Here is a 15,565-nt window from a genome sequence, read left to right as displayed (position 1 = left end):
AGTCCTGGCCAGTTTATACAACTCAGTTTCTGGCACATAAGTCAGATGAGCCTTCATTGCTAACATTTCTAAAAGGTTCAATTTTAGCCAGCCTCTGGCTGGATCTTCCAACTGGCCCTCCAGATTCATCCATTCACCTCCCCCGGGCCCCGCAAAAGACCGACTTCTATGGACTACCTCTGGATTCCCAATGGGTTTGGCCAATGGTGGACACTAGCTGGCTTTTGGAGGGAGAATGAGGTCAGGGTGTCCAGTCCCCTGGCTCTGTCATTGCAGGGATGTCCCTGGCTGCCTGTGCCCCTCTTCAAATGAAGGCAGCCCTTCCCTGAGCTCCAGAGTGAAGGGGGTGGCTACTCCCTCCCCACCAGCCTCTGTGGGTACGAGACACTCCTAGTGGCTACCCTCCACCTTTGGAATCCTGGCTCAAATTTTCTCCAACTTTTCTAATTTGAGGGTGTTATCTATTTCCTGCTACAATACACTTTCCCAGTCTCACACTTCTAACCAAATGCACAGAAGAAAACATATCCTTCTAAGCGTCATTTTCTAGAATTTGAATATCACTCTTTGGGAAAATTTGCAGCAATTCAGAAGTTTGCCTTGGGCTTCCCTGGTGGCGCAGTGGTTGAGAGTCCGCCTGCCAATGCAGGGGACATGGATTCGTGCCCCAGGCCGGGAGGATCCCACATGCCGGGGAGCGGCTAGGCCCATGAAGCCATGGCCGCTGAGCCTACGGGTCCGGAGCCTGTGCTCCGCAACAGGAGAGGCCACAACAGTGAGAGGCCCGCGTACCGCAAAAAAAAAAAAAAAAGTTTGCCTTTAAGTCGTGAAGAATTTTAGAATTAAATATTCTACCTTTAAGCCTGAATTGTTTCTAAACGTTTAACCAAAAAGATACATATGCAATGCTTAGCCTTGAAAGTGAAAAAAATGACATTTCCTCTAAAACTACGGACATTTAATCCTGGAAGTATCCTCACTTGGGTATTATGATTCCTCCATTGGTATTTTGGCATATCAGTGCCACCTGCTGGAAAGTTAATACAATTAGGTCTTCTAAATCCCAAAACGGTTCTTTTGCAGGGACAGTAGGGAGTAAATGTACTCTTTAAGGAAAAAAGTCTTATTTTTAAACACACAGCTGCTTAACTTCCACATCATTATCAATACAAACCCCAGTTAATTGCAAAGCACTAAAATAAAATCTAAAACTTATAATTTAAAAAAACCCCAAACACCTCTTTCTATTGGTGTATCTCTGTTGTTCTGCTCTGTGTATGAAGTTCAACATGCCTCACTTGTCTCAGCATCATCTGGACTCTTAAACCAAGACCTATATGTGAAATACATATGCTTAAATGTAATATATACTACACATATTTAAAGAAAATATATACATATGTTTTAGTATATGACGAAGTTTTAGTTGTGAAGTGAGTAAGAGTAGACAGATGTAGGACCGGATCTTTCTGCAGTGCTTTTACCATCTCTAAGTGGCAACTGAAATAGACATAGTAGATGAACAACATGACACATGTTAACTGTTAAATTTTCTTATAATAAAAATTGCACAAATATTCTAAATGATAATATAGAAACGTAAACGATTGCTTAACTGATTTTAATAACATGACATAAAGCCCCTACACTTGATATAATTGTTATGCAAAATACATAGATGAATACTGTCTTCTTTTAAAAATATAAAATAAATAAGCAAGACATGTGAAAATAGGCGTTTCCATTAAATAAATGAAAATTTTAAAAAAAGTTTTGCTTTCCATATCATTTGAAGAAGGGAAATTATCATTTTAAACAATATTCAAGTTTATTAAACAAATTAAAAAAAGTATTATAAAATGTTTAACTTTCATCAGCTTCAAGGTTTATGTTACTCCCGAATTTTGCATATAACTGAACTTTCAAATCTGCTAACACCCGCTGAATTGATTCCACTCTGGATTCTAAGGCATCAATTTCTTCTTGCAAATTTTTCTGGAAAAAAAAATTAGTTTAAATTAATTCTCTTCAGTTGGATGATTTCTGAGCATCTGTGGATGAAATAATATTTGGGAAGAATTTTAGGTCAAAAACTTTCTAAACTTGGACAGGCAGCTAAATAACACTGATAATTAAATCTAAACCAAAAGTCTGAATGTGGGGCATTTTTCATTCATGATCTACATTTGCTTATTATAGAATAAATCAAGCTTTTCTCAGTTTTGGCTGACTTAAAAAACAGAATAAAAGAAAAGAAAATTAATTCCTAAATTATCATATCCTAATAAAGAAAGAATGACATTCAAACATTTAGGGTAAACAGTTTACCACGAGCCTGGCTTCTGACACAGCCTTTTCCAACTTCCCACAAAAATAACTATGGAACTAGAGGAAATGATAAAAATTCACACACTCACCAATAATTAAAAGTAACAACTTATTGTCAAAACCTGGCAGAGGGCTTCCCTGGTGGCGCAGTGGTTGAGAGTCCGCCTGCCGATGCAGGGGACACGGGTTCGTGCCCGGTCCGGGAAGATCCCACATGCCACGGAGCAGCTGGGCCCGTGAGCCATGGCCGCGAAGCCTGCATGTCCGGAGCCTGTGCTCCGCAACGGGAGAGGTCACAACGGTGAGAGGCCCGCGTACCGCAAAAAAAAAACCCAAAAAACCTGGCAGAAATTTCCCTAACTACGAGGCCCCTGGAGTTAAGACTTTGAAAGAGCAGTAATGAGAGCCTCATTTATGAAAGAGCAGCTTTGCCACACAAAATGCATGGAATGTCAGAAATTCCTTCCTGGCCAGGATCAAAAGGATTTTTCCTAAACATGACAAAGAAAAAAATGGAATCACACAAATGATACATGTACCCATTAATATCAGGAACAAAAGAAGAATGCCTAGTATTGACAACATTATTATTTTAGAAATATGGCCAGTGGTTCTCAAAGGGTGGCCCCCAGATCACCTGGAAGCTTGTGAGAAATATGAATTCCAGGGCAACACTCCAGGCCTCCTGAATTAGAAATTATTGGGGTTGGGCTCAATAATCTGAATTTTTAACAAGCCCAAATGTTGTCAGTGAATCCATACTCTCACCCAGGAATTACACTTCTCTGATTATTTCCTTAAAAGAACTTTCTACATGTGAACAAAGGTTTAGGTTTAAGAATGCTCACCACAATATTCCTATAGGAAAACAGCGAAAACAAGTTAATGTAACAACAGGAGGACAGTGGGCTGAATCAATGTCCACCAACATGACATTGAACAGTCATCAAAATTGATGTTTTTAAAGCACGTGTAGCTGGCCTAGAACAGGCTCCCAGTGAAGATCTGCTGGATAAATGAACATTAAATGGAACAAGATAATACCCAATTAGGACATTAAGTGACCAAAACGTGAAGCAAAAACACACAGAGAAAGAGGAGGAGAGAACATAAAAGAAATACATGAAAATGTTTATTATGGGTGATTATCTCTGGGTAGTGGGATTATGGGTGACTTTTCTACTTTACAATATTTTGTACTTTCTAAATACTATTAACTTAGAACACAGGTTCTGGAGGCAAAGAGGATTCCCTTTGTCATTTTGAGGAAGTCCCATAACCTCTCTAAGCCTCGATTCTTCTTCAACTCTCAATTGGGATTCCCAGTATTATCCCATAGAGTCATCGTTAGGATTAAACAAAATCATGCTTACAAAACATTCAGAGCAGGCCTGGGACATTGTAAGAATGCATGAAATATTAGCTATCATCCCTTATTTTCCATTACACCTATAATTACACATTCTATTTTATAATGACATAAATCCTACTTTAAGGCTTAGACTTCATCACCCAGGGAGAGACTCCAACATACCTTTGCTTCTTCTAACATTTCTTGTGTTTCTTCTTGAGAATGGCTAATGAAAACATCACCAATCTGATAAGGTATCATTAAGCAGTCGTCGTCTGCAAGCATGATATCCTCACAAGCATCTTCTAAATTCTGGAGTTGTTTCTGTAAATACAAAAGTGAACGGCAATGAAGAATGTATTCAAAATTCCCTAATAGAGGCTAAAAGCCAATTTTAATTTGGGGACCTCAACTCTTTGACGGACTCTTCCACACAGGTATCATCACATTAAAATAAGTTTCTTACATTTTAGATAGCATTTCATAAGGAAGCACGTAGCTCACTAACACACTGTCCTTTAGATAGTTCCAGATTGCTATAAGCCCCCTGTGGCGGACAGTGGAGGTATCCATGGCCACTCAAAATGTCTCCTACTTTGTCTCCCACCTTGTGACTTCTGCCTTCTTATAGTAGAATAAAAACACGAACACAAACACAAACCTGCATTTCTCAGCTTTGCTTGATGATAGGATGAAAGCAAATAATAACATAAATTCCACTAATCAAAGACACCTGAACTGGACTTCAACCCAGGAGAGCTGCATGAGAAGAGGCTGGGCACAAGCCTCTGACACACAGGTTTGGGCACGGCAGCAGCCCAGTGTTCCGAGGACTGAGGGGCAGCATCCCCATGGTGGAGGGGGCAGCTGGCTCTGGGATCAGTGGCGACAACAGCAGCTCCATCACCAGCCAAGTTCTCTGGTTCTGGGACCTGCTCCTAGACCCTCAGCCGTGGGTCACACCCCTCAACAATCTGTACGCTATCTCACCTCCCTTAAACAATGTCTTCCTTCTTAAACTCACTAGAGTGCATTTTGTCATCTACAACAAAGAGCCCAGACAAATATAATCACATATTACTGAATTTAGTTTTAAAAAGCTATAGCATGAAGAACTTTTATTTTTCTTAAATAAGATCTGTATTTTCAGTACCTTTTTTACTTCTATTTCTTCCTTCAGCTCTGTGATTCTACTTGTATTCCGTGCAAATTTGTTTATCTTTTGTTGATCTTCAAAAGTAACGTTGACATCTTCTGCAGCCTGAAAAAACATATACATTGTTTTGTAGAGTTAATTTTAATGGAGAAGTTATAGGTTAGCTTTTAATATAACTCTGAAATAGCCCAATAAACTACCTGCCCTCAGAGTCCAGAATCACGAGAGGTACAGAACATCACAAACACAGGCCTTACTAAGTTTCTGCTCCACAAGCTTAAGATTTGTTCATAAATCTATAACCTCTTCTGATATGCTATGAAGTAATGCCTAATGTGCAAAAACACTTCAAATATAAATAACAGTTAAGAATAAGTCCTGAATCGACACAGAGCAAAACTGCACTACCTTTAAAACTATTTTCCACCAGCCTCCACAGCTGACGGTTGTACCAGAAAATCAGAAACAGGGAAGAAATCTTGAGAGAAACTCTCCAGGGACTGCAGGCTTTGTAATAAGGAAGTGACAAGAACAGGAGTGTACCCATTTCTGGAGATAAATATAACTCAATTCAAACTCTTTTGAGCTGTATGGCACAAAATAAAAACCCAAGGAAAAAAAAAAGAATAAGTCCTGAATCAAGTCAGTCAACTTTTGGCCTAGAGCAGAATTTTTTAAGATAGCCCAGGGAACAAAAGTGATGTGATAATTAATTTTGGTAAATGCCTCAGACTAGTTTATTCTCTCAGAGTTAAAACTTGCTTAAGTTTATTGAGGCTATCAGAAGTCTGTTTCTATAATTTTTAATCTAACTGATACACCGGCTTGAGGGTCACTATGCATTTCAGTGACTATATTCCACACACACACATTAAAAATTACGTTTAATGCAGAACTTGTTTATGTGTCTTAATTATGAATAAGGTGTAATTCACTGTAAAATGATAAAAATTGAATATTTTTAAACTATGTGATTAAATTTGTAAATAAAATGAGACTACTTAGACAACAAAGTATCTATGAAACCATATAACAGCTAACATTTACTGAGCATTTATTATGTACCAAGAACTTTCTAAGTACTTTATTATCTCTGCTAATCCTCCAATCAGTCTTATTAAGTAGGATCATTAGTGCCACTGTTCTACCGATGGAGAAAGTATGGAGAGGTTAAATAATTTGCCCAAAGCCACATAGCAAGTAAGTGGTAAAGCTTGGTTTCAACCCAGGTAATCTGGCTCCAGAGTCCAGACAGGTCCATGAGCTCTTGGAAATTAAAGGCAAAAGTGTGTGTGTGTGTGTGTGTGTATGTGTGTGTGCGCGCGCGTGTGTGTTTATACACGCAATCATGTATACCTAGAAGAGGAGGAGGAAGTCCTTGGTTTTAATCAGATTCTCAAAGGGGCACCTTTTTTTTTTTTTTGGTTCCTTCCCCTTTTCTTTTTTTTAAATTTTATATTGGAATATAGTTGATTAACAAGGGACTATATATTTTTTAAACATTTTTTAAAAAATAACAGACTTCTTTAGAGTTTCCCCTCATTTATAAAAGAGGAACACGGGCACTCGATGATAATTTAAAGCAGGAAAGAGACAGATATAGCTTCAACAAGGACTATTTAGGGCTCTTTTGCCAATAACAGTAATGGTTCACAATAACCACACCCCATCCTTTCACCCAGTCTCTCTTGACAATTGACTTGTATTTCCTTTATTTGAGGCAACCTGTTGTCTCAAGCAGTACGGAGCTTGGTGATCAGAATATAAATGCAGACACCTAGAATTCAGCCTTCCTCTGACCCAGGCTCTCATCACCCAATACACACGCATCAGCCCCATCATCAGACACCCAGCAAATATCTTGAAAAACAATCCTTTACAGTGGGATATACGTACAGCTTTGAATGTTCACCCTGGTGCATAATTTTTACAAATATGGAAGTTGGGAAACACTGAGCTATGCTACAGAAGCCAAAGCAAAGCCCATATGCAGATATGTTGGCATTCAAGTCATTTGCCTGCACAAGAAGTCTCAACTCTCTCAGCCAACAGGGAACAGAGAATTCTAGAGTTCCTGCTCCTCCAGAATTCAAATATTGAGTCCTTGAAAGCCTGAATATGTATTTACAGATGCACTTGTCATGGTGAGGCTTTACTGGGGTAATCCCCATGAAAGCACCCAGCACAGGGCTGAAACACAACTGAGTCTTAATCCATTGTTTCTGAGCTTGAATCTAAATCATGTTCCATCAGACTCACCGACACAGGGTTTCTGAAAAGTTGTGGAGAGTCTGGCCAACTGACTTCTACCTTTCCAAAGCAGGCGTTTCCTGCTGTAGCCTCACCAAACGGCAGCCCCCAGCACACGCTGGACCCTGGAGTTCATTTCCTTAATGGTGGTTTTCTCCCTGGGGTTAAGGACTCAAGTCGGGGTGTGAGGCAAACACACGCGCTGGTTAAACCGCGTGCCACCCAGGGAAGGGCTGTTTACTGTGGAAAGTGAGAAGTCAGCACCCTCCCTGATTACAGCGGTGGCTTCCGTTTTAATCTCACTGATCTAGAACACTCCTATGTTGCTGGAAGCTCCATTTGGCAGGGAGGGAGTAATTCTAAACTGGGAGTGCACCGACTGTCAGAGGTCCATTTACCCCTGAAACTATGCAAAATGCTGTGTATTATATGTTCATCCTTCTGGAAGGGTCTTCATGGCTTTCATCAGATTCTTAAAGGGACCCACGCCCCCAAAGGTTAGGAGAGAAGCCCGACGTAGTTAGTACCGCTCACGAAGCCAAAATAACTCAAGGAGGAAGGAGTTACTTAGTAGTACCAGAGTGGTGGAAAGCGTAAGAGTGGATTCAAATCCAAGGAAGCAGGAACCTTAGGCAAATTGTTCAGTTCTCTGGAGCCACCTCAGGTTTGTCATCTGTAAAATGCAGAAGCTATTCCCACCTTGCAGAGGGGATAAAATGAGCACCTAGCATAGGGCCTGGAGATGGAGCCGCCTTTCAATAAATGACAGCTAAGTGCTTTATTTCCTGAATAACGTTTACCAAAAATCATTACAAAGAAGAACAGACTCAGACCCAGACCCAGAGGAAAATTCTGCTAGGCTTAAGAGAAATATGACTGCCCAAGAGTCAAGGTGAAAGTTAAAATTCCCTGAGCTATGACTGCACCCTCACCTGGAGCATCAGCCTCTCACGGAACCCTGGGAGGAAAGCGACCCACCCTCAGTCATGCCCACACTGACTTTGGGTTTCACCAGCACAATCTGGACCCACAGCAGGGTCCCTCAGGTTCTAAAGACGTAGGAGGAAGTTCCAGCCAATTGTAGTCTGCTTTTATTTTTGTTTTTTAAAGGTATCTACCCAGTTTCTACAATATAAAACTTTGCTTTTTATTTTTATACACCTTCCCTGTGAACAGTCATTCATTTAATAATTACTTAGGGGGCTTCCCTGGTGGCGCAGTGGTTGAGAGTCCGCCTGCCGATGCAGGGGACACAGGTTCGTGCCCCGGTCCGGGAAGATCCCACATGCCGCGGAGCAGCTGGGCCCGTGAGCCATGGCCGCTGAGCCTGCGCGTCCGGAGCCTGTGCTCCACAACGGGAGAGGCCACAGCAGTGAGAGGCCCGCGTACCGCAAAAAAAAAAAAAAAAAAAAAAAAATTACTTAGTGTTTCGTATGTACGAGGTACTGTGAAAGGAGGGTATTCATGAGTCCTCACCTCAAAAATACTGGCACGCTTATATTCTAGTGGAAGAGGTGTGCAAAAAGTAAGCGTTTCTGCTAGATGGTGATACATGTGACAGTGAAAGCTAAACAGTTTAGGCGGTGGAAGTGTTGAGGGGCTGGGGACTGAAGGGAAGGCCAAAGGTGGCTTCTCTGAGGAAGAGTCATTTGTACTCAGGACGATAAACAGAAATCGGACTGCAGTACCTTTCACGGCCAAGAACCAGGTCTGAGAAAGCAGAACTCTGGAGATGACACGACTGAATCATCTCATCTTAACTTCTCACCAGAAAAAGTCATGACCCACTGGGAGGTAATGGGTTATAAAGCACTCCAGACTGCAAACAATTTCCTTAAACTCCAAGGGCTAGCCTGTGATATTTCACTCTCACACATCGGCATGCCTCTGTTTTCTCTTACAGTCGGCAGAGAAAAGAGGCACATTCGCTAACCTATCAGAAATCGTCCACAGCACTGGAAACACCTACAGGAAGATGTTGCATCTATGAGAGTCTTATTAAGATAAAAAAGAAAATCTTATGTTTTGGCCGCCACCTACCCCTCTATAAGTTATTTTACCACCATGGTTCAGCCTGTCCCCTGCCCCGGTTCTCTGTCATCCTGGCCATCCTTTCATTGAATGCACGCAGGGCCTTTGCAGGAGTTACTCCAACTTTCTCTTCTGCTCCTCATGGAATCCTGCAGACCACACCTTCTCAGGAAAGCCTTCTCTGACCTCAAAGCAGACCTTATTCCAGCCCTCATTTCACAAGCCCCTTTCTTCCACAGTTCTTATCGGAGTTGCAAATTTTACAGTTTTCTGTGTGACTGTTGATTAACGCCTGCCTCTCCCCAAGAGTGTAAGTTCTACAATGCTGTAAGGACAAGGGGATAAAAACTTCATTATTGTTCACCATTCTTATGTCGATCACCTAAAACTGAAACTGTGCCGTAGACCATGCTCAAAAAGTTTGTTAAATGAATGAAAGGAAAAAGTGTTGATCAAGAATTTTGCGACCAAGCCCAGGGTTCAAACCATTCGTCCACCATTTCCTCAACGTTTACTTCATCTCTCTGTACTTTAGTTTCTACATCTGTCGAATGAGGGTGAACCACAACTAGTATCTTCCATGGAGTTAAAGGCCATACCTGACAGAGAGCCCAATATAAAAACAAAACAGAGGCCAAGTGAATCTCACATAGCTTCTGTCAATCATCATGGCCCTAAACCCAACTCTGGTACCTGATAAGAATTCGTGGATGACAGACCAGTAGAATGAGCAACGCATCCCGGTTTGCCTGGGGCTTTCCCAGTTTCAGCACTCCCTCCAACTCAGGCAAACCTGGGTGGATTGGTCGCCCTACAGCAAGTGCAGGAGGGCTTAGACTATGAGGTGCCCTTGAGCAGGAAAGCAATGGAAGCACATTCCCATGTGGTCTTACAAGTGGAATGAAAGGAAACACACACAAGACCTACAAAGCAAATCCCTTCAGCCAGGGGACTCTAATCAGACAGCATGGAAGTTAAAAACACAGGCTCTGGAGGCAGAACATCTATGTTTATTTATTTAAATCCTAATTTGCCTCTGTGCTTCAGTTTCCTCATCTGTAAAATAAGGTTAAACATAACATCACCCTTAAAGGAGTATAAGATTAAAATAAACAATGTATACAATGTGCTTAAACCGGTGCCCAGCACACAGTAAAGCCTCAATAAATATCAGATATTATTTCCTTGTCCCTCTCCATTTTCTTTCTATCTAGATTTCTTTAAGCATCTGGGTAGACTTAACAAATTATAAGTCCTGAAGACACGTTCTGCTTGCTTAGTAGGATAAAAGGTGGGCTGTGGGAAAAACAAAATAACACCTGAGTTTGCACTCCACCTCTGCTTATTAGCTGAGTCACTTTGAAGACGCTCACCGCTCTAAGTTTCTCCGTCTGTAAAGTGGGGGAAAAACGTGCCCTTGCTAAATTGCTGTAAGGATCCGTGATAATAATAAACGGACGGCTTCTGCCCCGGCCCATCGTCTATCCTCAATAACAGATGGTTTTAGCCTGGAGGGCGCAGGGACACCGAGTGTAGAGTTGAGTGGCTCAGGGGCCAGATAATCCGGGGATTGCGGGTTCCTGCTCTGCTCCTTACGGCTGCGTGACCTTGGGCAGGTGACTCCACCTCTCTGGACCTCAGCTTCCTTGCCTGCAAAGAAGGGTACCAGACCGCCCACCCTTGTGAACTTGTAAGGGTTAAACGTGACGACCCAGGTAAAGTACCTGCGTTATGGCCAGCCGCAGTCAACCGGACCCTTAGGCTACCCACACCCCAAGGACAAGGACTGGGCAGCGGGATCCTCAGACTCTCCAAGATCATCCTCAGCTCCGCCAGAGGCGACCCAGAGTCCTCTAAGGGTCCCAGACCCCAAGACGCCGGGCGCGGGCAGGCCTCGCCCCGGGGCCGCCCTCAGGGTCGGGAGTCTCGGCCCCGAGCCCCGCGCCGGGCTTCAGAGCTGCGCGCCCCCTGCACCCCGCGGCCGGCCCCCTGCGGCCGACCCCCGCCCGCCGGCCGAGCATCCCGCAACCCGAGCGCCCCACTCACCGCCTTCTTCATGGTGGCCGCCATCTTGGGACTGGACTACGGCCCGAGGCGGGGAGGGCCGCTAAGGTGTGCCTCGGCCCCGCGCCCTCCCTCGCTCCCCGACGACGCAAGACTCCCGCCAAACACAAAGTGGTCTCTACTTTCCCTCTGACTGGATCTTCGATCAGTGATTCCTAAGGTCTGGGACTCGGGGAGGACATGTAACCTGGAAAGACTTGGTACGTGCCAATTAAAGGGACAGGCGACTCCCTGTGGGCCGACAGAAACTGGGTGGGTGTGGCGAGCGGCCGCAGCTCCAGCAGCGGGCAGCAGGGGGCGCTCAGCGCGGCGGGGCCGCGAGAGAGCAGAAGGGCCGTTCCTTTCCACCAGTCCCACGAACCGTGGAAGAAATACATATCCCTAAAAAAAGAGCTAAGAACGAATGACCTTGGCAATAGCGTGAGAGATGTATGTGCCCTGATAATTCAGATGATAAACAGGAGGAAGTACTCCTAGTAGTTAATTTTTTTCAACAATATTATTCAGCAATTACTGTATACTCTGACACATGTGCCTCCCGATTCTTAATTTTTTTTGGTCTCAGGATCCCTTTACACTCTTAAAAATTTTTGAGGACCCTGAAGAATTTCTGTCCTATATTCTTCAACATTTATCATATTAGAAGCAGAATTTTTGAGTGTATTTATTAATTTAAAATAATTTTAAAATCCATTTCATGTTATTGTAAGCAACATTTTAAAATTAAAGATAACCATATTTTCCAAGACCAAAAAAAATATTGAGAAGAATGACAGTTTTACATTCTTGCAAATCTCTGTAATGTCTGGCTTAGTGGAAGTTTGGATTCGCATACCTGCTTCTGCGTTCAACCTCTTGCAATACGTTGTTTAATTGCTATATATGAAGAAAATCTGATCTCACGTGATATGTCGTTGGAAAAGAGAGGCCCTCGGGGATCCCCTGAATAGGTCTCAGGGACCCCAGGGGTTTGAGAATTGCCCTGGACAAGCCTCCTTTCTCGAAGTCCCAATTTCCTCTTCGGGAATTGAGGATAAGGGGGCCTTATAGCAAGCACACCCTACCTTCTCTGCCACAGCCCTTAGCCCCACGTGGCATGGCCTGCTCCGTCAGGGTCCCAGCTCCAGAATCCAAGCCCTTTGCATTAGGTCTTCCCTGTGCTCAGCTCATGTGCGCTCAATATATACTTGTTGAACGACGATGTTTTTTTTAGGGTTGGATCTTTTCACAGGATCTGGCCTAGAGTGGAATCTGCATCAATGACACTCATTCATTTAAAAGATCACTAGCTAAATGTAAAGGCGCTGCAAGAACAGACAGTGGAGGGGGAGATAGAACACAAAAGGGCAAAATCATTACAGATGGTGCCAAGCAACTGATGGGGGAAACAAATGAGGTGCCGAGACAGAGAAGAACAGAAAGGGGTGGTCCCAAGGGGCTCTTTGGAGGTGGCCGCTGAGTGAACAGAGAATGGGAGGAAGAGAGGAGAGGAGGGGTCTCTCATGGAGGAAGGAGCTTCCTGGGCTGGATCAGCAGCTCAAAGACGTTGTCTTCCTGTGTTCAGACTTCTTTAATAAAATACCACAGACCGGGTGGCTTATGAACAATAGAGATCTATCTCTCACAGTTCTGGAACCTGGAAGTCTGAGATCTGGGCGACAGCATGGTCACGTGTGGGCTGATTCACAGCCAGCACCTTCTGGCTGGGTCCTCACATGGAGGAAGGGGCGAGGGAGCTCTCTGGTGTCTCTTTTGTAAGAGCACTAAATCCCTCTCGTGAAAGCTCCACCCTCCTGAACTCCACACCTCCCAAAGGGCCCACCTCCTAATACATCACATTGGGCATTAGGATTTCAAGGTATGAATCTGAGGGGTGCAGAGAGACGCAAGCATTCAGACCAAAGCAGAAGTTACGGCTCCCAGCTGGATATGCTGTCGTCCTTGGCCTTCCCTTTATCATCACAAGACGGCTATTGCATCCGCAAGAGTCATGTCTTTATCCAAGAGGTGCACAAGCAGAGAGAAAAGGGGTCAGCATGCACCTCTCTGCTTATGCTTCCTCTGACTCGCTGTCCTGTGCTCTCTCACTCTCGCTCTCTCTCACTCTCAAGGAGAAATGTATTTCCTAGAATCTCCTAGCCCCCTTGCCTTTATGTCTGTCTTACACCCGCCTCAATCACTGGCAAAAGCTACCGGATTAATGATTACCTTGAACAATGATGGCTAATTCCTCGAGGCTGGACATATGGCTGCTGAAAAAGAAAACTAGGCTGGGTTTCTGGAAACAAGGAAGGGGAAGAAGGAAGTAAGGGTTGTTGGATGAACAGCCAGCAGGGTCCTCTTCTTGGGAGTTCAGTCATCAGACGGGGCTGTTCAAAGGGCTGGGCAGATAAGGAGAGTGTCATTTAACCTGGACAGACGGACAGTGGGCAGAACCGACCCCAACCTTAGTGCTGAATTGGCTCCCTCTGGTTCCAAAGTCTTCTTTCTCACTCCATTTCCCGCCGTCCCTACCCCCGTGGCTTCCCAGCCCACAGCATCCTTTGAGCTAATCTCCTTTCCTGCAGGAAAACCAGTGCTGCAAGTACAAGTGGGGACTTTTCAAGTCTTCTGCTAAGCATCCTCTCATTCCGTAATATTGAGTATTTCCAACATTTGTTTCTGTTTTTTTTCTCCAGCTGGAGCGTGTCCGTACTTGTTTGGACTAAAAAGAAAGAAGCCTGGGGTACAAATGAAAACAATAGGAGACTGCAGGTCAGAAAGGTAAACCCCAATAAGCACTTGAAAATACTATCCCCCAGGGATGAATGAACACATTCCCTTATACCAGGTTGAAAAGTGGCCACCCAGTGACTGGATGCAAGATATGGGTTGTTTTCGGTTGCTTTTTTTTTTTTTTTTTTTTGACGCATACAGTATTTTTTTTAATTGAACCAACATTTGAAACTTAGGAGATTTCACTCAACAATGTTAGAGTTTTTATAGAAACAGACTCACAGACTTAGAGAACGAACTTATAGTTACCGGGGGGAAGGGTGGGGTGGAAGGGATAGATTGCGAGTTTGCGATTGACATGTACACACTGCTATGTATTTATTTATTTATTTAATTTATTTTTGGCTGCGTTGGGTCTTTTGCTACTGCGCGCGGGCTTTTCTCTGGTTGCAGCAAACGGGGCTACTCTTCGTTGCAGTGCGCGTGCTTCTCACTGTAGTGGCTTCTCTTGTTATGGAGCACAGGCTCTAGGCGCGCGGTAATTGCAGCACACGGGCTCAGTAGTTGTGGCACACAGGCTTAGGTGCTCCACGGCATGTGGGATCTTCCCGGACCAGGGCTCGAACCCGTGTCCCCTGCATTGGCAGGTGGATTCTTAACCACTGCGCCACCAGGGAAGCACCACACTGCTATAAAACGGATAACCAACAAGGACCTATTGTATAGCACAGGGAACTCTGCTCAATATTATATAACAACCTAAATGGGAAAAGAATTTGAAAAAGAATAGATACATGTATATGTATAAATGAATCACTCTGCTGTACACCTGAAACTATCACAACGCTGTTAATCAACTATACTCCAATATAAAATAAAAAGTTTTAAAAAATAATAATAAATAGAGTTTTATTTTGCTTGAGCTTGTAAAAGCAGCATTCCGGTGACCTTCAGCCCCCATTCCTGTGTGCCAGCAGCTGCTGGTGCTGATTGGACGTGGCCCATTTAGCCCACAGGCCCTCTCCAGGGTCCCCACAGGTCCCTACCTGCCTCATCTGTGTGCTTCCCTGTCAGGCCTTCCAGGCGTATGAACTTGGCTACCCCCAGGCTTCTGTTCTAACAGATCTAAATGAGGGGGTTTGTGCGTGCCTTTGTTTGACACCTGTCCCATGCTAGATGCTATTGCAAAAAGAGAGCTGAATCAAACAAGGTGCTTTGCAGCAGGGAGCTTACAGTTGGCACACGTACATCGCTACAGATCAGAGCACCTGGGGCTGCAGCCCTGAGACCACGCTGAGGGTCCTGTGTCTGGATGGGGCAACCAACGAAGCCTCTGGAACTGATCAATAAGGGCAGGTGCTAGGCGGTGGGGCTACAGCACTGAAAAAAAGAGACAAAATGCCCTGTTATATGCAGCTTACATTCTAGTGATGGGAGACAGACCATACTCAAAATATATAAGTATGTTATACAGTATGTTAGAAGGTGCTATTCATGTGGTATTAATAGCTATAACAAGAACACATAAAATAATAACAAAAGACTACGTAACTACCAGTATGAAAACTCCATGAGGAAGATACAAGGATAGAAACGGCAAGTATGTTGAAGGGGAAAAACAAAAGACAAAAACCTCTGTTTGAATTGACATGTAAGCTACAAAATTGTCC

The 15,565-nt window shown here is 43.8% G+C and overlaps 1 protein-coding gene across 2 annotated transcripts; it reads right to left on the bottom strand.

Annotated features, from left to right (window-relative positions):
- Window positions 1-1,605: 1,605 nt before the first annotated feature.
- PFDN4 (prefoldin subunit 4) lies at window positions 1,606-11,310 on the bottom strand. Of its 2 annotated transcripts, XM_060284674.1 has the most exons (5): window positions 11,163-11,310; window positions 4,833-4,940; window positions 3,863-4,003; window positions 2,418-2,599; window positions 1,873-1,995 (listed from the first exon to the last, which is right to left on the bottom strand). In XM_060284674.1, exons 1-4 carry the CDS (start codon window positions 11,184-11,186, stop codon window positions 2,444-2,446), a joined length of 429 nt encoding a protein of 142 aa, XP_060140657.1. In that variant the 5' UTR covers window positions 11,187-11,310; the 3' UTR covers window positions 1,873-1,995; window positions 2,418-2,443. The 2 variants fall into 2 exon arrangements, with proteins under 2 accessions (XP_030694995.1, XP_060140657.1); XM_030839135.3 differs by lacking the exon at window positions 2,418-2,599 and having other exon boundaries at window positions 1,606-1,995; window positions 11,163-11,301.
- Window positions 11,311-15,565: the final 4,255 nt, after the last annotated feature.

The sequence above is a fragment of the Globicephala melas genome, chromosome 15 (assembly GCF_963455315.2).
Source record: "Globicephala melas chromosome 15, mGloMel1.2, whole genome shotgun sequence".
Lineage (NCBI taxonomy): Eukaryota > Metazoa > Chordata > Mammalia > Artiodactyla > Delphinidae > Globicephala > Globicephala melas.
Note: the sequence above shows the minus strand (reverse complement) of the source record. Positions and strands in the feature narration are given on the sequence as shown.